Source organism: Aythya fuligula, chromosome 6, assembly GCF_009819795.1.
Source record: "Aythya fuligula isolate bAytFul2 chromosome 6, bAytFul2.pri, whole genome shotgun sequence".
Lineage (NCBI taxonomy): Eukaryota > Metazoa > Chordata > Aves > Anseriformes > Anatidae > Aythya > Aythya fuligula.
In genome coordinates this window covers 14,181,031-14,205,034 of record NC_045564.1, presented here as the reverse complement: position 1 = coordinate 14,205,034, position 24,004 = coordinate 14,181,031, and the positions used below count along the sequence as shown (strand labels likewise).

Below are 24,004 nucleotides of genomic sequence, written 5' to 3'. Positions count from 1 at the left end.
ATCCCGGCGCGGGCCGCCCTTCCGCCGGCAACGGGGAGAAGGCGCCGCCGCCCCATGCTGCTCCGCGCCCGGCCCGCCGCCGCCGCACGCTGAGAGCCGCGCTGCGGGCACGGCCCGGCCGGGGAGCGGAGCGGAGCAGGCGGCGACCCCGCCCCGGGCGGCCCCCGGCGCCCCCCGGCCTCGCCGCTCCGTTACCTCACGGCCGCGGCCCTGCGGCGGCCCCCGCGCCCGGCCGGTCTGCGAGAGGCTGAAAGCGCCCGGCGGCCCCGAGCACCGGCCCTGGGAGGAGAAGCGTCCCCCGGGGCGCTGCGAGTAAGTGCGATGGAGGAGCGGGCCGGAGGCAGGACGCGCTTGGGCCAGCCGCCTGGTTCAGGCTTTGCTTCGTTGCCTGAGTCAACAAGGCGCTGAATGCAGGGCTGGTCTGTTAGTTGAGTGGCCTTCGGGAAGCAGGTAGCCAGCCGTCAGGAAACTTCATGTGCAGACCGCAAAACCTGGCGATGCAGCTCTTTACTCGTGTATATTGAATTACTTGAAGTATATACTTGTTTGTTTTTTTTTTCCCCCTCTTTTTTATAGATTGTAATTCTTGCGAGAGTTGTGATGTGAAGTAGGACAACCAGGATTTTGAAGAGGTCTGTCATAAGTACAGCCCATCTCCAAACATCAGTGGATTTACCAAAGACTCTTCTCAAAGCCTGCTCGAATCAGAACCTGTAAACTTTCCAGAAGCTTCACGATGGAGTTCGTATTGTCCAAAGGAGATCATACCAGATACCTGAGATTTTTACTGTTAGTTTTAGTATGTGCAATAGTTCTTGTGTGCACTGATCAGGACTACTATAGTTTACTTGGAGTATCCAAAGAAGCAAGCAGTAGAGAAATAAGACAAGCGTTCAAAAAACTGGCATTAAAGTTACACCCTGATAAAAATCAGGTAAGTTTCATCTTTAACAGGTCAATGATGTTGAGGTAAGGGGTCTTAATGTTTAAACAGGATGTGTTTTTACTTTATCTAAAATGTTTCTCTGTTCTTGTGAAGTAATGTACAGAGCTGGCAACGTGGATTAGCTCAGATTTTCTGTAGAGAAGACTTACCAGAAGGGGTAGACTGGTAGTATACATGGTTCTGTTGACATTTGGGTCATGTCAAATTGCTGAAGGAAAAATGCAGTATCATTTGCTTCTTGGTTGCATTTTTGTAAATACAAGAAAACATGTATCTGTACCATATTACCTTGTTGGTAAACTGATGAGTTTATCTTTTTCTATTTAGCTTGGGGGACCTTACCGTTTCCCTACTGTGAAGTCTCAACCAAAGAGCAAACAACACCAGCCTGTCTTGAGACATCAGTCTCCAGGTGTCAAACAGAACAAAGCAGAAATTCTAGGACTGCCAAGGCCTAATGAAGGAGGGTAAAAAGGAGCTGTAGGGTGACTAGAGAAACATGACTGGGAATGGTTCAGTGTGTGATACCGTATTTTCCAAAGTACAAAGAAATAATTTTTAAAAACTTAATTGCCATAATTTTTTTTCAAGATTTCCTTAATTAATCAGAAGTTCATGGGAAATATGGTGGTTTGGCACTTATGTGCTAAGTATATGTGCAACTACACCTGCACAGAGACACACAGGACACTGATGTGCTGTGTAGGCTCACGGCCTGCCTGCACATAGTACAAACGATGTTTTTACAATGGATATGAGTATGACAAAGCTCAAAGAGAAAGCCAGATCCCAACCAAGTTAGAAATGCCGGTTTGTACCTATTAACAGCAAGCTATGGTTTCACTGGGTTAAACGTTCAAAATATTAATATTTCAGATCAGATTCTATAGCTTCGATGTATGCCAATATTACTGAAATACAACAAACAATTTTTCAACATATTGCTTGCAACATTGAAGATGATCGTAGACGATGAAGCCATTACACAAATTCCATAATAGCAATTCATTTCATGTGCATCTATGTAATTACGTGCAGTATTTTTAAGAATGAAGTATCTTTAAGGAAGTGCTTTTTGAATGAAATGTGTAAGCAGAAGTAAAAAAGGTGGGAGAGAGCACTACAGATCTTGTTCACCACTGTTACACTGCACCAGCTCAGGACCCAAACTGGAGTTCCAAGTACATTTTTCACTATTCTAATTCTTAAGAACCTAGAATACCTAGAACTAAGAATGCTTTTCAGATAAGTAAAGGAACCTATAAGCCATGAGATATACGGAAATCGTAAGTCTTCGTTCTTAAGGATTTTTGGTGTGTGTTGTGTTTTTTGTTTTTTTCATTCCTCTGTATTTGCAAAACAAGGTCCATTATATACAAGGATCCAAAGTAATAGGAGAAAACAGGGAATGTATTTTTTTTCAAGTCCATATACCAGTATAACTCATTTAATCTACTGAGCTGAGCTCAGAAGGACAAAATATTTTCAGCTGGGAGATGCACTGACAGTGTTTTACTTGTTGGAAGAAGCATCCTGCTAAATTTGCATGTATGCCCCCACTTCTACACACACATTGTGTATTCTTTTCAAGGGAATAGAAGTTGCACAGGAAACTTAATCTGGAAGGAGAGGAGATCAAACAAAAGTTAGGAGAGTTGAAAGAAGAGGCATCACTGGAGAATGTTACAGCTTCCTAACAGTTTGCTTTGTATTTCAGTTGGTACCTTAGTGAGAATCAAGAAATTAGAAGGATATGCATTAGGCTTTAGGAAAGGAAAACTTTACTGTAGTTTGTTTGGAGACCACTAGTGTCAGCTTCCACTGCAACTGGCAAAAAATTTTCAAAGATTATTTTCTCAGCGTTATGCATACCATGCGGTTTATTAATTACTAATTATAGTTTTTCCTTAAATAGAACGATCCAAATGCACATGAAAATTTTTTGAAAATAAATAGAGCCTACGAAGTACTTAAAGATGAAGATCTACGGAAGAAGTATGATAAATATGGAGAGAAAGGCCTTGAAGATCAGCAGCAAGGAGGTCGTTATGAAAGCTGGCACTTCTATCGCTATGATTTTGGTAAGTGACGATGTGTGTTTGTGATTTGTTTATGGCAGTCACAAGGAAATGCTATATTCAGATCTATATCAATCTTTTTATAAACTTCTGATGTATCCTGTCCAGACTTCTCCTTGCTTGGTTGTTCTGTAGCTGTCATTTTCATTCTGAGGCAATTTTTTATTTATCATGTTAATGGCTACCCACAAAATAACATGATGCTCTATCTACCTAGCCTTTTGTTCCTGCTGCCTATCTTCCCTATCTTCTTACTCTATGTCAGGTGCTTTTTTTTGCTTTTTTTTTTTTTTTTTAAATTCCAATGTTACTGTTTCATTGGTATTCTTTTTGGTATAGGAATTGCATTCTCAAGTGGATTTTGAGAGGAGATTTCTGCACTGGCAAGCCCATTTTTACATTCACTTACACAGTTAGAGGTAGAAGAAAATGAAGAAAAATAATAGAATCATAAATTAAATAAATTGTCTCAAGATAATTTTATGTTTATCTCAACAGAGCTTTTATAGGTGTGGGAAAAAGGGGGGATGAACTATTCTCAGAGCCATTTTGACGGAAGTAAGTTTAAAACAGGCAGTTGAGGAACATGGCTTGATTGATGTGAAAAAGAAAGGTGAAATGAACCTCCACCCTGGCAAAATAGTCAAAGCCAGTAGTTTTTTCCGTGGTTTTTTTTTTTTTTTTTTTTTCCCTTGTGTAGGTTGATGTAATATGTTCCCATCTCTTAAAAAAAAAAAAAAAAAAGCCTGTGCAGTTTGGAATTGATTAAACTAGAGGCAACTATCACAGAAAAAAACAGAAATTACTCTAGGCAGCAATTGAGAAACAGTATCCTTAAAAGTCTATTAACCAGTCGTTTGGAGTAGTTTATATATATATATGTGGATATATTCTTGTATATATGTGTATGTATAAATACAGATTTAATATTTATATTTTTTTTTAAGTGCATGGGTGAGTGTAATGTATTGCATTATATATGAATGGATAGTAACATAAAAACTATCCTGTCAACCGTGGAAAGTAATTTCTTGTCATTTATTTGTATTTAATGCTTGTATACCTCAGGTGAAATGGGATCCCAACATGTTAGGTACTGTAAAAGAACTGTAGTCATAGTAGCGTAATATAACGTATAGTACTTTTGGTATCTCGTTAATGGCTTTCTTGAGTACTTGAAGTAGTATACCAGTTGCAGTGATGCTCTAGGTAGAACTGTGTAGCTTTTTAGGAAAACTGCTGTTCTTAACTTTATTCTGTGCACTTTATTGCACTGTTTGCACACTCTATTAGTGAAAAAGGTTGTGGCTTAAACACCTTTTTGTTGTAAATAGTTTAGATAACTAGAGGCTCAGAGAAGACATTCAAGCTTCCAGACATTACATATAGTGCTCTTACTGAGAGCTGGAGATTCTTGAATTATAATCTGACAACTAGTTGACACTATTCCTAATAGGCTTGCTGTAACACCATAACTGTCTCCTAGAAGCCTGTTGTTGATAGGAAGTGGTAGTTCAATTTTCTTGCTCACTCAGTAATTGGTCTACTAAAATACCAAAAGAACTCTTCTGTTCTGCTGGTGGCTTTTGTAGCATGAAGACAAGACAGCTCATATGAGATTAGACTTAGGTTACATATTACTAAATAAATATGGCTTAGTTGTAAAAACCTCTCTCTGCCAGCCTGCTGTTTTCACTTATGTGTACTGCTTTCTGTTTCCTGTGTTGTGAATAAAATTATGGTTTGCTTCTTCTTTTTAAAAATGTTGAAATTAAAAGGAGCTGTTTACTTTTTGATAGGTATTTATGATGATGATCCTGAAATTATAACATTGGATCGAGGAGAATTTGGTAAGCTTTAAATAGATAGCTTAGTTTAACAATCCAAAGTAAAAATGTTTACGTTCTTAGCTGTATATCTATAAACTTCTATAATATATCTTAAAAAAAAAAAAAAAAAAATTGTCAGGAAATCATCTTCGTAAGAGAGAACCAAAAAACCCCTAACACTTCCTGGCAAATGCTAGTAAGCAAATAGTTCTATCAATAAACAATTTGGTTTGGTTTGTGAGATCTGTAAGAGGAACTTATTTGTCTTATTTAGTTTCTCCTTATCTTTCATCACACCTTCCTGGTGTCTTGTCTAAAAATGTGCTTGATAGAATTACTTTTCTGTTTTATTTCTATTCATTTTTTTCAGAATATTTTTTTCCTTATATATCCTCACAAGCAAGAAGATTAAGGAATATTTTAATATAGACAAATATAACCTCTAAAACTCACTGTAAAAACTATGTCCAAAAATACAAAGGCTGAAAGATATGTAATTCAAGCTGATAATGTGGATGCGTATATTTTGTTGCCGTTGTTTTCTTTAATTTGTGAGAGTACTGCATTGTTTCCCGTGAGTTTTCTAGTAACTATATTGATTAAGTTGTGTTTTCTACCAGTTAGGCAGGGATTCTACCTAAAAACATTACCTGGTGGAATACTGAAAAGAAGTGATTATCAGGAAATGGAAAGTACTGTCGTGTAACATTGCTTTAGCACTTGTGTTTTGTTGTTAAGGTAACTGAACTTACGCTATCAAACATCTCAGTCAGGTTAATCTGTAAAGATTAATTATTCTTAATAGAACACATGTTGAAAGTCAGGGTGGCAAAGTATGATTTTTGTTTGTTTGCCTACAGCAGCAAGTACTTGTGAATGAGTTAAGTGCAATCTTTATCCAATTTCAGTTACTGTTACTAACTTGTGTCTAACATAAGGAAATACTTAATTTGGCTTTCAAGGAAAACAGTATAGTAAAAATGTACATTTGAGATATATCTACATTGTAGGTGTGCATTACTTATATGTGATTTTCTTCTCTTGATCTAGATGCTGCTGTTAACTCTGGAGAGTTGTGGTTTGTGAATTTTTATTCTCCTCGGTGTTCCCACTGCCATGATTTAGCACCTACGGTATGTATAACAGACAAGCGACTCCTAAAATTCAGTTCCTCAACTTGAATTTTAACAAAGCAGATTTTTACACTGAAGTCAAAACCAAAGACAATCACTCAAGGTTCCAGGAAGAGAACATATGCTGATTGTTCAGTATTTCTTCATAGCAAAATATCCATTTTCCCTTTCCCTATTTTTTTCTAGTGGAGGGAGTTTGCTAAAGAAATGGATGGAGTAATACGCATTGGAGCTGTCAACTGTGGAGATAATAGAATGCTTTGTCGAATTAAAGGGATTAACAGTTATCCAAGTCTGTATGTTTTCAAAACTGGAATGGTAAGTGATAAAACTTTAAGCATTTTTTAGAATGACTAAAATCTGGAAGAGTGTTTCTTTAATACTTGTTCAATTGTGTATCTATATAAAGCTTTCCGTTTGTTTAACTTCTCTATAAGAAATTACTTTTACTCTACCCTTACCTTGCCTAAACTAATTTATACAGCTAAATTCAGTAACTGGTTTATACAGTGCTTTTTTTTTTTCCCGTTTGTTTATTAATCATTTTGCTATTCATCCATAAACTTCTGATTTTCTTCCTAAAATGCATTTTACTGTGCAGCAGTAAACTTCTGATTTGGGAAGATACTGTCAGCAGTGGTGCATTAATAAAGCAGTGAGTCTAAGCACTTGAACGGTTTCGGTTATACTATTGCAATGGACTTGTAAAATACAAAGAACGGTCTCTGGTTTGAGTTCAGCGAATATGACCGTTTACCTAAAGAAATTTGGAAATTGCTTCCACAAGACTTCCTCCATGCTAAGAGGAATTATGTACGTCATGCTGTGTAACTGCCTGTTGAGTAGTAGTTCTGGGAGTGGTGTACAAAGACTTGAATAGTTAGGTGCATTTTGACAATGATAAAATTTGTCAGGTTAGGTGCAGAGATTGTACGTACATGCAAATGGACTGATGTGAGCCATTTTAATTTTTATTTAAATAAAGATACAATCACTGGGAGCTGGTATTTTTAAGACTTAATTATCTTTCATTGCTTGACTTAGGAAGAAATCACATTACGAAATTTAAATAAAGGTTAAATTTCAGGCATTCCAATATAGGAGGTTAAAAACAGAGCTAAGGTCTCAGGGAGAGAAGGGGGTGTAGCAATTGCATAAGTACTGTTATGAAGAACACTGGCATGTGTGTATATTTAAATTCTTTTAACTTTATTCTTTGTCTTCTATAGCAACCTGTGAAATACTATGGAGACAGGTCAAAAGAAAGCTTAAAGAACTTTGCTATGCAATATGTTACAAGCACAGTCACGGAGTTATGGGCAGGTAATTTTCATGTATTTTTACTTGGGGTGTTGTTTTTGAAATTGCTTTTATATGCTTTTATAAAAGACGTCAGAAGCTACGTATGAAATCAAATCTGTCCACTGTTGCTAAGTGTTACATTTGAGGTTAAAAATAGTATTTATTTTAGTTTGTTAATGTAGAACTTCGTTTCAGTCACGTTGAATTATACCAAGACCAGTCACAAACTTATGCAAATTGATTTATTTTTAGGAAACTTTGTTAATGCCATTGAAACTTCATTTGCTTCTGGCCTCGGTTGGTTGATCACCTTCTGTGCTGAACGTGGGGGTAAGTATGTCAAATACTAGTCAAATAAAATGAGCAGGGGGGGAAATGAAAATGTATTTTTGTAGACAATGACATAATCCCTTTCACTTATAACAAAGAGTAAATTTATTCAAAATCTTAGAAGCCACAGTATGTGGAGTGTGGGTCACTTAAGCTCCATTCTGTGGGCAGTTTGACAAAAGGGACATTAATAGAAAGATTATGGTATTGTGTTTCTCTAATGTCATGTGAGTCCTTAGAACAGCACTCAAATACAACCCCTAAGGGAAGGGAACAGGTCGAAAAGAAGTATCTCTGACTTCAGTTTCCAGCACAAGCTCAAATGACAGATACTGCATATAGGCACGTAGCAGCTTGTCATGGTACCTGAGTAGAATCCTATTGTATCATAGAATGGCTTGGGTTGCAAAGGACATTAAAGATCACCCAGTTTCAACCCCCCTGCCATGGGCAGGGATGCCACACACTAGACCAAGCCTGGTCTTGAACACCTCCAGGATTGGGGCATCCAGAAGAAAGGATGTATCTCACTTTAAACCACCAATACCCCAAAATTAGTTGTTCTTAGTGTTACCATTAAAAATCTGTTCTATGATTTGACATCACATGTGATAGCAGTCTGTGTGCAATGCTCACATTGCTTATAATAATAAACACTGTTGAAGTTGCTGGACTTCTTGTTTTTAATAAGCCATTGGTTTGAAACCAGTTACCAGACTTATTTGCTACTTCTTCAGCATGTTTGTGAAAGGACAGAAGCACGACTTAATTTGAAAGCTTTCTCAACATCGATCACTGCTTACACAGAAAGATACTATCTAACATACATAAAACAAATTGTAAGTTAGGATGGGACATAGTAATCATCTCTTACCAATGTCACAACAGAGTGTAGATTTGCATTATTTTCAGTATTTGTTTTGTCATGGACTTTCTTGGGATCAGTATTGGATACAGTAGGAGAAAATTGCCTTGGTTAGCTGATAGAGCTAAGTAAATTTGCTACACCTTTAACAAATAAAGATTTCCCAGTCTTATGAAGAGACTTTTGTTCTGGGAATTGAACAATCAGAGTTAGCGTTAGATTTACATTTGTAAATAGCTTGGTTTCAAGTTGTAATCCTTTTGTAATTAGGTTTTCAACTTTGGTCTAGTTACAGTGAGGTTGATGTATCTTTTTTCAGAAAAGTCTGCATCAGAAGCTAACTATTCAAACTAAGTCTGGATGGGTAATTAGAGCATCTAATATTTATTACACTAAGTTATTGTAATCACAGGGAATTAATTGAAATCTCCTTATAAGACAGCATGTATGTATGTGGTGTGGTTTTTTAAACATTGAGTCATACAAGAATTTTTTAAGGTGAGTCTTAGTACAGCAAATAAAAATTTAATATAACTTAAAATGAGAATTGTTTGTTCACGAGGCAAAAGAATGTTCACACTATGTTTTAACTTACAGTATACAATTGTGATGACTATTAGATGTTAAAATTTAGTCACTAAAATGTTGTGTGACTAGCTAGGTAGTATGTCTGTTAAAGCGGTTACCTTTACTGGGAGGAAAGGGGTAATTCTAAACAAAAGTATGTTTAGTGGATTAATAATTTGAAGTCTTATGTTTGTAAGTAAATCACTTCTATTTTGCAGATTGCTTGAGTTACCAAACACGTCTTAAGCTTGCTGGCATGTTGGTAAGCAGTGCTTTACTTTTCACCTGTTATATTTAAAACAAAATAACATAGTTGAAAGCATGAATTGCTAAATTCTTACTGAGTTTAGTGGAACTATGACTTCACCCATTAATTTTCAGAACAGCAAAATATTTTGACTAAGTAGCTGTTGGGATTACATTATTTTTAAATATTAATATATATAAAATATGAATGAATTAATATTAAGTGATGAATGACAGTTGTCTCCTTCCATTTTCAAAATGTTGTACATAATTGGTTGTATTGGGATTTTTAAAAGCATTTCTGAACCTGACATTGAAAAATACCATTCTTCGTTTTTGTGTTGTCTTGTTGTGTTTCGTTTTTGTTTTGTTTTAATACAGGAAGGCCTTGTTAATGTAGGCTGGATGGACTGTGGCACTCAGGGTGAGCTTTGTGATAATTTAGATATCTCATCTAGTACTACAGCATACTTTCCACCTGGAGCCACCATAAATAACAAAGAGAAAGGAGGTGTTTTGGTACGAGTTGTTTCTAAACAGTTCTGTATTTAGATAAGATACGGTGATGACAAAGGAATGTATAAATAATTACCAGATTGATTATATACAACTGAAAAGATGTTTTTAGTTGTTTTTTTTGTCTTCTAAACTTGTGTATCCTGGTATGTATCTCTCTTGGTTTCTAAGGCAGTGATCCCTGGTGGTAGTCCCCAGCTTGCTGGTATGCTGGGAGAGTGAACAAGAACACTGCAGTAGCATCAGCCTGTAACTCTGCTGAACCATCTCTTCAGGAGCCTCACTGAGTAGCTGTGGGAATCCAGGGGGCTTTGTGACAGACCCAAGAGCCTAGTCCAGAAACTGCTATCCAGCTATCCTGGACAAGCTTAGATTTCCCATATGCCCCCAATTTTTACTCCAGAAAGAATATGCCCCACGTATCACAGCTTCGAGAAATGCTTCTCCAAACAGAGTACTGACATATGTGATAAAAGTACTCCTACATTGTCTGTCAGTATGGCTTATGCTGTTTGGCTCTATTCTAATACTGTAACCTCCTCCTACATTTTTATGGTAATTTTAACTTCCTTAAGTGATAGGAGGCATTTCTCAGTTTAAAGCATGGCTTGTTCCTCTGTTGTCACTACCTTTAGCCTCAATAGGAGGAAATTAGATTTGCAACCTACCCATTTTCAACTTTTATCATAGAATCACAGAATGGTTGGGGTTGGGAGGGACCTTAAACACCATCCTGTTCCAATCCCCCTGTCAGGAACGCTAGTTCCTGTTGCCCAAAGCCCCATCCAACCTGACCTTGAGCATTTCCAGGCACAGAGAATCCACAACTTCTCTGGGCAACAATATTGTACCTTACCACACCTCTGGAATTACTGACAGATACAAATTCCTAAATTTTACAAATTACTGAAGTTTAAAGATCTGTACGATGCAATCAGGGAAGGCTGTAAAAATAGACTTGAAATCTTGTAAATTTGATCATAAAATTTGGTTTGAAATTTGAATTTGAGGACTTTCAGCACTCAAAATATGGTATCTTGAGTTTAATGACGTGGGAAAACAATCTGAAAAGCAGTAGTCTGAGTGCTGTTGTCAAATTATATGTAAAAATGAAAAAAGCTGATCAAATAACATGAACTGTACCCTTCAGTTAATGGAAAAGAGCAAAACAAAATAAATTCCCTGATGCTTTGAGTACTGATCATCAATAATCAGGATGATATTCATGGTTTCTTAAACAAAGTTAACTTTCCTTTCTAGTTTCTTAACTCCTTGGATGCCAGAGAAATATATCAGGAAGTAATGAAGCATCTGCCTGACTTTGAAATTATTTCTGCAGCATCATTAGAGGTAAATTTTTTTTTTTTTTTTTATAAAAGTTACAATGTCTATGAAAATCTTTTATCAACTATTAGTTTTAAATTTTTCAAATGCTGTTGGTATGACAACCTACTATTGTTGTTGCTGAAAATGATATTTTTTCCCCTCTAGCCAAGATTAGTTATTACTAGTTACTACTTGTGTAGTTTAGCACAATAAATGTGGGGGCAGAAGGGTGTACATATTTTTATTTGTAGATAGATATTTAGTAGGAAAATATAAAACCACAGACATTGCCTTTGGAACTCACTCTGCAACAGTAACCTTCTAGTTGTTATTTTTTTTCAATCAACTTTGTCATGTTTTGCAGCAGTGGGAGGGGAAGGAAAGGAAGGCTCTTTTGACACTTGTATTAGTGGCAGCCTGACCTCTGATAGGAAATGCAATGGAAACAAAGTGTAGAGAATAGCATGTAGCCAGCTTGGTTTCAGACTTCTTCCACTGTTCACTTAAGATGCACTGAAGGAATTTTAGTGAAAGGACTATATGAAAGAATTTACTGAAGAGGAGGACATCACTTAAAGAACAAGTGAATAATTGGACATTCGTCATTCTAAAACATAAAAGGAATTTATAAACAGGTATAAGTAGGAAATAATGGTGTTTTTTCCCACCTCATTTAAAGGACCGTCTAGCTCATCACAGATGGCTAATTTTCTTCCAGTTTGGAGAAAATGACAAATCAAGTGTACAGGAATTTAAGAAACTTAAATTTTTACTTAAAGATGAGCATATTCAGGTAAGAATGCTTGCTTACCTACTTTAAACTTCCCTTTGCATTCAGAGCACAAATCAGCATGTTGTTATCATTATTAGTTATTGCCACCTCAAGTATCAAAGAGAGATGCTATACTGTGATAGATGTGTAGTAATGCTTTTAAAATTAAGCAAGCAGTGAAGTTTTCCATACTAAATAATGTCTCAATGATTTAAAAGTAGTTAAGTAAGATTCTATTTTAAATCATCTCTTGTAGCAAATGTTGTCACTACAGATTTTCTTCAGTTAACAATCAAAATTTAACACTATAGTGTCAAATTGATATATGTGAAACTATTTTAATTTAAAAATATATATATAATTATTTTGAAAATAAAGAGAAACCAAGTTCAAACTTTGTAGTAGACCTCTGATATTTGTTATAAAAAAAAAAAAAAAAAAGGCTACTACTAGTCCATACTTAGCCTTTATATTGTGAATTTATCCTAACTTTTACTGCCCTCCAGAATATCTTGGTCTGTTTAAAGTTGTATGCCTTAATGGTGCTGTCTGTTAAATAGGTTGGCAAGTTTGACTGTCTTTCCTCACCAACCATCTGCAACAAACTATATGTCTATCAGCCGTGTCTAGCAGTCTTCAAAGGAAAAGGAATTGAAGATTATGAAATTCATCATGGTAAGGGAAACTTTGGCAAACTTAAATCTTTACATAATCACTTTAAGATGACACCATCTTTGGCACACTGCATTTGTTTTTCCAAAGGAACAGTTCTGTAGTCCTAGTATTTGCTCTTTTTTCTGTGACCTTATTGTAGCCTTGCACAGACCTATCATTTCCTTTGTGTTTTTTTTTTTTTTTTTTTTTGGTCCCCCCCCCCCCCTCCACCACCGCCCCAGTAAGGGATCACCATATGCTAAGAGATGTATTTTGCATTTACTGTCTTGTCTATTTCAGTCATCTACATCCTTACATATGAAAGAAATCTCTGAAGCTGATCAAGACAGCTTATGCTTTGGGTAGAACAGCCAAAGAATGCTGCAAGGCACACCAGTCACAGAGGCTTAACGTGCCAGATATACAGGGCTGTCCACATAATAAACTTGGATTTGATTTTGTGTCATTGCACTGAAATGAATTCCTTACTTAATTGATTCCCATCCAAGAAAGTCTATACTGAGATGTTGCCACTTACATTCATTTGCAGAGTAGTAGTTTGGTTCTATGAAAGGTTGGAACTATGTTACTGCATACCTCTGAAAGGATTGAAAAATGATGGTATGAGAACAACACCAGTTGCTACAGTTCTGTTTCAACAATCAGTGTAGCTTCATCCAGAATGCAGCAAAAGGCAGTTATGCATGATGAGGTTCTGATTCTGAGGTTCTAGTCTCAGCTACTAGGAACAGCTTGCAAGAAATCTCAGTCAAAATGTAATACTAAAGAAGAGAGGGGAAAATCATTTGACCACCTAGATAAATCAGTCATATCTAAAGGGCGAAGATGATTCCATACATCCAATGAGTGTTGTCAGGGAAAAACCTTACATACCTGCAGTTTCCACCCCTACAAAGAAGACAGGGGTTGTATACATACAGCATTTCTAGATCTTTTCCAGTATTTATAACAACATAATATTTTAAAGAGATCTTCGTAGGGAAAAATAAAGTTTCCTTTCTACATTGTTCTTTGAAGGAAAGAAGATCTTATATGACATCGTTGCATTTGCCAAAGAAAGTGTCAACTCTCATGTTATCACACTGGGACCTCAGAATTTTCCTGGCAAAGAGAAGGAGCCATGGCTTGTGGATTTCTTTGCACCAGTAAGTATTTAATATCTACATTTCCCCTTTTCTAAAATCTGTTATGTAAATATGTAACAAAATGCTATTAGTATTTTGAAAGCATCCTTCGACATCATGAGACAGTACTGTAATTTCTCAGTCCTTGGCAGCACTAGTTCCTAGATTGTGTGGGCTTTTTATTTAGTGGAGTCTGTTGTCAAAGCAGCATATTATTCATTTCAAACAGCTTACATTCTCCTGAGAGCCAACTGCAGGGCAAAGCAATTGTGTTTATTTGCATTTTGTTTTCTAGTGGTGTCCTCCTTGTCGAGCTTTGTTACCAGAGTTGAGAAAAGCATCAAAACATCTTTATGGTCAGCTTAAATTTGGAACGCTAGACTGTACTGTCCACGAAGGGCTTTGCAACATGGTAAGCTGTAGGAATTTTAAACTGGGGGGGGGGGAATTCCTATCAAATTTTTTATATTTATTGGTGGGAACAGACAATGCTTGTTTTCCATACTTTTTTTTTTTTTTTTTTTTTTTTTTAAGGTCAGTAACCCCAACAGGGCATTTGTATCAAGATTTTTTTCCAAAGCAAAAAAAACTATACAGTCGCTACAGATAATACCTAAATGCAAAAATACAGGTCAAATTTTGGTCTGATTTGGTAGTGTTATTGGAATACTCAGGAAACCATTAGAATTTAGAAATTCCTCTTTTTATCTTTAATAAAAAAAAAATAAAAGCAGATTCAGAAAGTTTGTTGTTTTTTTTTTTTCTGTAAATGCATACATGCACTAATTTTGTTCTTCACATGTGAAGAGGGAATAGTAGAGCATGTAAAAAAAATACAAGGTTTATATTGATACAGCATTTTTTGAAGGTGTCTGCAAAGACTTCTATTTTAGTTCACCCTAAATGACTGATTTTTCTTTTGTGGGGCTTAAGTGCAGGATCAGTTTTGAAGTAATAAACCTTATTACTTATCAGCTTATGCTTATTCAAAAATATAGTAATGGAGTGAAACATAGATTATTAAAATCTTGCCCAATTTTCCATTTTTAAATTTGCTTAGCTTTTGCTTCAATTAATTTAGCAGGGTAAAAACTAATAATATTGCCTTTCTTGATTTCCAGAAAATACAGTTTGGCAGATTTCCTGCCAAATTGCATCTGTGTGTTTTATTGTTTATAAGAGCGTATGTTAGAATATTGTATCTATATTAAAAATGTGAATGTCTTAAAATACATGAAAACTAGGTTTAAAAAAAAAAAAAGGAACAACTTTAAAGTTGTGTTTTACATGTAGATGTGCTTATACACTGATGATTTCAAACCATGGGAGCATCTGTGTTCAATAGCAGACAATATGGTTCTTCATATGGTACAAGTGTTTCCACCTGAGCCCTAAAGATAGTCTTAAAAATTAAAGGCTTAGAAGGCCTGTGGGTTAATTTCTGTATTGCAGAGTACAGCAAATGAATTACTGGCTGTTTTTTAACTTCAGGACAAACTATACTATCTAAATACAATTGGCAATTTTTTTTCTGGACTGGTTTGTTACAAACTCCCACCTGCATTTATATTTAAGCAGTTGTACTTCACAGAAAGGATAAAGTGAGCCACCAATATCGATGGCAGTTAAAGGAAAGTACGGGATGCCTACTAATTCCTTGCAATTTCTCATTGTCTGTTTTGTTAGCATAATATTCGAGCTTATCCAACAACAGTTGTGTTCAATCAGTCTGATGTTCATGAATATGAAGGACATCACTCTGCTGAACAGATCTTGGAGTTTATAGAGGTATGTAAGTTACAATCCTTGTTGCAGTTGTGCTGTATTTGCAATATATATCAATACCTCTTTAGTTGGAAGATTCTAAGACTTATTTTAATTAGACTAGTAAGACAAGGAGTGGAAAAAACACGTTGGGCAAGAAGTGATGCAGCAACTATCAGGCTGGGACTTGACACTTAGCAGATTTATTTCCCTACTCCGACAGCCTATTCCTTTGATGTCATTAGCAAATGTCTTAAGATCCTTTCCAATTTACAGAATAATAGTAATGATTTCTACAGCACAGAACAGATAAATAAATTAAAATATGAAGCGCTATATTATTAAGGTGAAAATCTCACACAACTTGACATTAGGAGGATTTTTTTTGTCAATTAACTTGCTGCCCTCTATACTTTGTCTGTTCCTCCAACTTTTTTAACTCACAGAACTGCAAATCACTGATACTCAGCATTCTTGCTGCCAGAGTTCTTGTACCCATCTTTCCTCCAGCATGCAGGTTCTCTCAACTGCTAGAGCTATGGGCTGTTTTTCCCTCTTCAAAGAGACTGTTCATTCTTTTCAGACAGCTTATTAAAAAAAAAAAAAAAAAAAAGCAGGTGCAAGAGTGCTTGTGCAGGAACAGGTAGAGATCAGTCTCTTTCAGTTGATACTTGAAGGCACCTAATGCACCATATGCATTCTACTGCATCCCCATCTAAAATGCATGGCTGAATTTCATAATCCCTGTTCTTGCCAGGTGAGCTGAGTTTCATGCATTTTGCCTCCCTTTATGCAGAAGAGGAAGACAAAACTCCCTTCTGCAGTCTTTTAGGGTTTGTTTTTTTTCCCATACATTTTTCCCATCAAATCAGGCATGCGACATCTGATGCGTGCGTGCCTTTCAGTGGTATGGAGTCTTCCCTACCACAATATCAAGAAGATTTCAGTAAAAAAGGGGCATTCTCAGAATTTTGTACAGTCTGTATGTGATGACAGTAGGTACAGGTTTACAGGATATTATTGCAAGGTACATGTCCTTACACTGTCTTTGATTTAGGACCTTAGGAATCCATCAGTGATCTCCCTAACACCAGAGACTTTTGTTGAATTAGTTGATAGAAGAAAACGAGAGGAAATCTGGATGGTTGATTTCTATGCTCCGTGGTGTGGACCTTGTCAAGCTTTAATGCCAGAATGGAAAAAAATGGCCAGGGTAAGTGACATTCAGATCACTTTCTGTTTGTGTCCTGTTTATGCAGTTACTGAGACTGAACAATTGCTTAAACTTGTCACTGAGAAAGTCTGGTGATTAATATGATGGACAAAATAGGAAATTCCTACCTAACAGTTTTATATTGTTCCAAAGTTTTCCTTTTGTTTCTTAATACATTAATATTGTAGCCCAGTTTTTCCTGTTGATACAGGTGAGTTTTTGAAGTTGTGAGAAACTTTCAAGTAAAGTTAACTTAATGCTTAATGCTTTGCAGAAATAGCAACCCTTCGTTGCTTTAAAATAAAATATGAAAAATTAAAGCTTTACCCATAGATAGGATAAGAACTAGTTGAAATAATTTGCCACTTCATCCACAGTTAGTCTTCATGATCATTAATCACTTTTAAGATAGCACTTAAACCTTTGTGAAATCTCTGATTTGAATTTTAGGTTAAAGGAATTCAATCTTACCTACCTAATTATTTCTTAAAAGATTTTTTTTCTGGAGATTATTTTTCCTTCATTGAAAGTAAATAAATGTTAAATTCCATATGCTTTAAGGATGACTGTTAGCTGAATTCCATACACTTAACTACCCAATTGTTGGTACTGAGAGAGGATGTTTCTGTTTTGCTAGGTCATTACAGCGTTCTCCTATTTGCAAAAGTAATATTTGCAAATACCACAATCACTGACAACCATCTGGGTTTTCCTAGGTATGCTTCAGGAATTTGAACTAGAAACTTTGGTTAAAACATGAAACTAGTCCATAACTTTCAGACATTAAAACTCACTTGGACTAGGAATTTTGTCCAGGATTCTACCTATGTTCTGGTCAAATGTTTGGGAAGTATTGTTAGTTCTATAGTATACGATCAGTAATCATCGGCTTCCTTGCCCACGCCACATGGTTTAGGCCTTTGCAACAAATCCAGCATGTTCAAAACAGACACAAACTGTGAAAGCGATAGCTCATCTACACTGTACCAGGATCTGTCATAGTTGCTGAGCCTGTGATTTAAAACATGGTAAGATGGTAGTCAAACTAAATAGCCATGCTTGTATGTACCTTTAACGTAAGACAAGTGCCATTAACCATGTCTGTACAGTTCACACTAAAATATTATGTGAATGCTGGGAATGCACCTGGGTAGCTGGCTCCCATTGGATACCACTGATACATTTACAGGAAAGAAAGCCTCATGAGAGCCTTGAGTTGTTGGTTTTTCTCCCCAGCTTTGCATTCCAGTGATTAAGGCACAAATTCTGAAGTACTACTGAAATTGTAGTATTATTGACTAGCATATTTGTTGGTTTTTTTTTTAGATGTTAAATGGATTAATCAGTGTAGGCAGTGTGGACTGTCAAAAATACTATTCTTTCTGTCACCAAGAAAGTGTCCAGGGATATCCTGAAATAAGACTCTTTCCTCAAAAATCAAAGACTACTCATCAATATTAGTAAGTAGTTTACTTCATTTTGGAAAATGATAGACGCTGTGTTACAAAATGTATTTGCATATTCTGTTGTATGGAAAAGGTTCATCAAAGCTATTAAAATAGGATCCTATGATGTTGTTTGGTGTCCTTGGTGTCCTAGATGTTATTGACTTCAATACTTCAAACATACCATTTTAATTTGCTCTTCTGTTTCAGTAAGTTGAAAAGAAACTCTTAGGAACCTTGATTTTTATTTCTTATTGCAGGCCAAATTTTTAAGTTCAGTAGTCTGTTAAAGCAGATGATATAAATCACATAACATAAAAACATTATTAGGCCTAATTGATTGCAACTTCAAAGAACAGTGTGATATAGCCATCTGATCATCCTCACTGGCAACAGTCTTAGTTCCATTGCAAAAATTGTCTTCATATATCTAGCTATCCCATTCATTGTATGATGAGTGTGGAAACAGTAGTCACTAATGAGTAAAAAAAATTCTATGGGAAACTAAATCTGGCCAAAACCAAAGAGCCTGTCCCCTTCATTTCACAGTACTGTTTGAATATCCAGGGATTTCAGGAGGCATATGCATATTTAAAGATACACAAAAGTCTGAAATAGTAGATATCTCTTCATTCTCTTACAAATTAGAAAGCTGATTAAATGCTGGCAGATGATAATATTATCTTAGTGCCTAATAGCAGGCCTGCAGTAGCTCTCATCACTGGATTGCTTTTATTTGATTCTGCTAGAAAAAGCTTCTTTAAAAAGCATATTTCTTTTTTCTGTTGAAAATAATTAAGTTAGCGTACATGACTGTTACCAAGTTCCTAATGGTAAGGTTGTTTTTTTCCAGCAAAAATATGGGTATTTGTCTCTTAAAATAAAATTCACCTAACTGTATCAGGTCAGATTGTCACTAGTATCTGTATATTGAAAATACTGTTATGAAGTTGCAAATTAGTAGATATGAATCATGACTTCCTAATTTTTTTCTTGGCATTTCAAAGTTACTAGTTTGCCTAACTTTTCTACCCACAAATTGAGGATAATGTGCCTAATTAGTAATAGTAGTATTTTAATGAAGGGGCATCAATTGGAAAACACATAAAGATACTTCTATTTGATTTTTATGTTTCTTAGTGTCTGCAATTTTATCTGGGAGTTATTACCAAAGATCCTTCATTCAAAATACTTCCAGCTACCAAAGTTCATGTGCTTCAAACCAAATTTCTTACTTTCCTGACACATAACTTTCTTCCTTTTCCTTTCTTCATTCTAGTTCTTCTGGTCCTTAATTCTGTATCTTTGAAATGTATTGAGTCTTTCTCAGGTTTGAAACAAGGCAAAAATACATTCTGAAGCATATGCTTTTAGGTTCATTGTTTCATCATCTGTACTCCAGAGACAATTCAAACTACTGTTTGACTGGATTTTTTTCTTTTTAATCTTTTTATAGTAGCTACAATGGATGGCACAGAGATTCGTATTCACTGAGAGGCTGGGCATTAGGGTAAGTTACAGCATGAAACTTTTGTTCACAAGCTGTGCATATAGTTTTCTTGCTAGGAGAAATCAATATCCAAATTGTATATAAGTCAAGCATTTGAAACACTGATGTATATGTATTGCTTTATTTAAGATATTGTTTCCACCTTTTTTAAATTAAGCTTTTAAAAGTGGGGAGAAATACCATTATTGTCTACCAATTTCATGAAGATTGTATTATCTTATCTACCACATCTGAAAGGTGACTCCTTAATAATAGAAAAAATAAAGTAAGGATTTCTAGATCACTAGTACACTTAATTTCAGAAAGTTCTATTGTCCTTAAGTGTAAATTGAATATGGTTTAAGCACTGAATTGATTATGACTTTTACTCTCCCTTTCCTCAGATATTTACCACAAGTGTCTGTAGACCTGACTCCTCAGAGTTTCACAGAAAAGGTTCTGAACGGGAAAGATCACTGGGTCATTGATTTTTACGCTCCTTGGTGCGGACCTTGCCAAAACTTTGCTCCTGAATTTGAGATCCTTGCAAGGGTAGGTTTTTAACTGTATTAACAAATTTTCTTCTACTACTATTGGTTACAATACTCCACAGCACATTAGTTCTTAGCAACCATCCAAAGGTCATATACCTCTTTCTATTTACAGAAAAAAAGACTCAGGTATTTAAAAAATGAAATAAACTGTTGCTTTCTAGGTTTGTTATACAGTTCACTGTGGCTTTTAAGTTTGAGGCATAATCATTAATTCACCTTCAGTATTTTTAATGTAGGCACCTCTTGTTCTTCTGATACAGGTAGCAATTTATTAGAGCATTTTGTGTTTATGGTGATAGTATGAAAATGTTTCTTGCCATTTTATAGACATTTCTTATTTTCTAAAAGTCTAGTCTAGTTTTACAAAGTCTTCAAAACTTCACTGATCATAATTTCAGATGTTCTTAGTAGAAGTCTATGATTTTAGGTCCCACTTGCCAGGGGGTATTGCACCTTGTGTAGACAGGTGCACACGCAAGGGCCACCCTTTGAGGTAGATGTCAGCCCGTGATAGGATAACCTTTTAACTGTGACATGCTTTGCTCTAAACTCAAGAGTGCTCTGCTGAATGTAGTGTAGCTTCTGCTATAAGAGTTAACAGTGAGAACAAATCAAGTGACTACTCTTTAAAAGATTTGAGCAACTTTTTTTTTTTGCTCATTCAGCTGCATTTTAAAATTTCATATTATTTGCTTACAGTCAGCCCTGAAAATGTGATCTTTGATTCTAATTAACATATTTCATTTTAGGCTGTTAAAGGAAAAGTAAAAGCTGGAAAAGTAGACTGTCAAGCATATGGTCAGACCTGTCGAAGTGCTGATATCAGAGCCTACCCTACTGTTAAGTTCTACCCCTACCAAGGAATGAAGGTAAAAAGTGTTTCCTTTGTGTACCACGTTGTGTAGCTACTGGTAGGAGATAAGTGTTACTGAAATCAATTATAATTGTATCTCTTGAATATCTAAGTAATGTACTTTGATATGTTATAGAAAGTTTTTTGCATTCAGTTTCACGTTAAACTTAAAACACTAGGAAAATAATACAACACCACTCTGTTACTGTAAAAATATATTGTAAATTAATTGAATAGCAATCAAGATGTAGACTTAACCAGAACCAGGGTTTAATTTTTCAGGAGTCTCAAATGATACAATTTTTTTAATCACCAACTCCCAAAGCAGGTAAAGTCTCTCTTAAAACAAAATGTGGACAACGTAATTTTGGTTAAAGAGAAATACTTTCAAAGTAATCATTAATATTTCATTATAATTTTGAATTAAACTATTTCAAGATAGAAAAGTGGTATAAAATATTTAGTTGCATTTTGCCTCAAACCTTCACAAACCACTTCAATTAAAAATTAATCAGACTACCAGCTCCTATTAATGCTCACTACTAATAGGAGTATTAATATATTAGATTTTAAAATTGAAATGTTCAGATGCTTCTAGGAAACTGCCTTTATTCCTGTAAAAGCAATTGACTGCTATTAAATTTCAAGAATGTTGCAATCATCTTTTTAAATTTATTAGTCTAGAATACTATTCAATGCATCTTCATAGTTAAACCAATTCAACTGTGCTTTTTTTAAAGCTCAATCTTTTAAATGAGTATTAAAGTATTAAAATCCTTCCTCACACAATCCCATGAAATTCTGAGAGACTTTTCTGTGTTAAGAGTAGGGGCTTTTCAGGTCTCCCAAGCAGTGAACCCACACTGACAGATGTATTGAATATAGAGCAAAGTCACAAACTTTAATCGCTGTCAACATCACATAGCTAGCTGAATGAATGCAAGAAAACTCTAACTATTTTGTATTTCTTTAAGTTTAATGACCAAGACAACACTTGTACAGTTGTAAAAATGTAGCAGCTAAAAGTGGTTTGTAAGAGAAAAGAACCAGCATTGTTGAAACAGGCAAAATGTCTATCAATCACAAATCAAGCTGCAAAAGTCATTGCCTGCCTCCCTGCATTCTTCTGGAATTTTAAATGAAAGCAAGCGCATATTCTATTCTGTATAAAGCATGAATAATATTTTACTACATTGTAATTGTTTTCTGTTTTGTTTTTTTTAAAAAGAAAAGTGTTCTTGGGGAATATATAGACAGCAGAGATGCAAAAGGTATTGCTGACATTTTGAATGAAAAAGTAGAAGCAATTGAAGATAAAGGAAAAAGAAAATCTAGAAATAAGGTAAGAACACTTATTCTGGGGATTTTTACAAGAGACATTATTTTAAAGAATAGCCCTTTAAAACATTAGCCTTTGCTCATTTTCTGTGAGGTATTAAATGCTATCTCTTCTGACAGCACCAGATACATTTTACTTCAGCTTATTTTGGTTACTATTCAGTTTTCCATGTCTATAGATATTACAACAGCAGTATTCTGATACATCAGTTGTCAGGACTTCGATGAATTTATAGATTTCATGTTTCACAGACACCACCCCTTTTGTATGAAAATACAGTGCATCTCAACAGTCTTTAATGTATGTGCAATCCTTAGACTAGATTTACCAATCTCGTAACACCCAAAGACAGAGGCTGATTAGTTCAAGATTGGGATTGACATCTTACCTCAGAAGATAATATGCAGTTGTGAAGAAGTATTAACTCTTTTTAAGAAACACTTGTCCAACTGAGATAAGTTAGTACTTAAAATCAAAGAAAAAACATTGCAAGTGGGGTAGAAAATCTTGAAGACTTATTGGTACTATTAAAATAACTATTTATTTTCCTGTCACTAGGATGAACTCTAAATGGTACTGGAGGCAGTAGATAAGATTAAAAATACATGTACACTGAAGCTGTGAATATGGAAGACACCATAAGGAAAACAAAGCCAGTTACATTCATGACAAGACAAATGAAAATAGTTTGAGTTCATGGGCACATGTGACTGCGTATATGAATTCTGTTAAACTGTGGGGAGATGAAAGCATTTTTGTTTTGGTGGAGGCATTCAATGTTTCTGCAAATGAACTGTGTCCCTCTTTTGATACACCAACTACCTTCTTCCTAGTCCAACATTGGAGTTGACCAGAAACATGGACTGTATTGCTTCTGTCTACCCATTTTCTATTTCCTTATGTTTTTCTTGTCTCTTTCCAAACACTTTTGAATGTGGCACTCAGCCTATGGCTGAATATGCACTCAAACCACTCTGCAATGCAGAAACACAATGAGGGATTGTCTAGTTGAAAGACAAACAGTTAATCTGCTTTGGGTTTGTGTTATTGTTTAGTCAGTTGCTAAGAGATTAAAATCAAGAATTAGCAGCAGGATAGGTTTATTGAATTGCAGTGTTCCTGCCCTTCAGCACATTACTGTAGCACTGGTGGTGGTACCAGGATTAAGATTGAAGAGCTTCTATTGTTGTTTGGCTTTGAGGTTTCTGTTGTTTTGTGTTTTTTTTTTTTTTTAAATCAAAAAATAAATCAAGGACTTTGAACTTTGTGTTTCACTGACTTTCAAGATCTGAATTATGCCATAGAAGAATCTGTTTAAGGTATTAGCTTATAATGTTGCTATTGTCTTTTTTAAATATGAATGTATTCTGTGGACATGTTTAACCGCTCTTTCCTTTCTCTGAAGACGTGAGTTTTGTTTCAAATAGTCATTTGGCAAGTAGGATAGCAAGTGCCTTTTTAATTTAATAATGAACACTGTACATTGCAACATCTACTCATGCATCTTAATATAAATCCTGTTTTTACAGTAATATTTTTCATAGCTTCTCCCTAGACAAAAAATACTGAAGACAAACCATTACATTTAGGAGTTCATTGAAGTATTTCATTTTTTCAATAAAATGCTGCTGAGTGTCA

At 35.4% G+C, this 24,004-nt stretch overlaps 1 protein-coding gene across 1 annotated transcript; it reads left to right on the top strand.

Annotated features, from left to right (window-relative positions):
* Positions 1 to 228: 228 nt before the first annotated feature.
* DNAJC10 (DnaJ heat shock protein family (Hsp40) member C10) lies at positions 229 to 24,004 on the top strand. Its single transcript, XM_032190239.1, has 23 exons — positions 229 to 312; positions 577 to 934; positions 2,862 to 3,027; positions 4,824 to 4,874; positions 5,904 to 5,986; positions 6,173 to 6,304; positions 7,216 to 7,309; positions 7,541 to 7,618; positions 9,269 to 9,312; positions 9,678 to 9,815; positions 11,073 to 11,162; positions 11,818 to 11,931; positions 12,471 to 12,585; positions 13,603 to 13,730; positions 14,005 to 14,121; positions 15,396 to 15,497; positions 16,531 to 16,686; positions 18,013 to 18,146; positions 19,588 to 19,641; positions 20,025 to 20,172; positions 20,924 to 21,043; positions 22,256 to 22,369; positions 22,925 to 24,004. Exons 2-23 carry the CDS (start codon positions 737 to 739, stop codon positions 22,934 to 22,936), a joined length of 2,388 nt encoding a protein of 795 aa, XP_032046130.1. The 5' UTR covers positions 229 to 312; positions 577 to 736; the 3' UTR covers positions 22,937 to 24,004.

Coding starts and splice junctions, on each gene's coding strand:
- DNAJC10 (XM_032190239.1), top strand. CDS start 737: ATGGAGTTCGTATTGTCCAAAGGAGATCATACCAGATACCTGAGATTT. Junction 4,875..5,903: donor ATTGGATCGAGGAGAATTTG/GTAAGCTTTAAA, acceptor CTCTTGATCTAG/ATGCTGCTGTTAACTCTGGA. Junction 9,816..11,072: donor AAGAGAAAGGAGGTGTTTTG/GTACGAGTTGTT, acceptor TTTCCTTTCTAG/TTTCTTAACTCCTTGGATGC.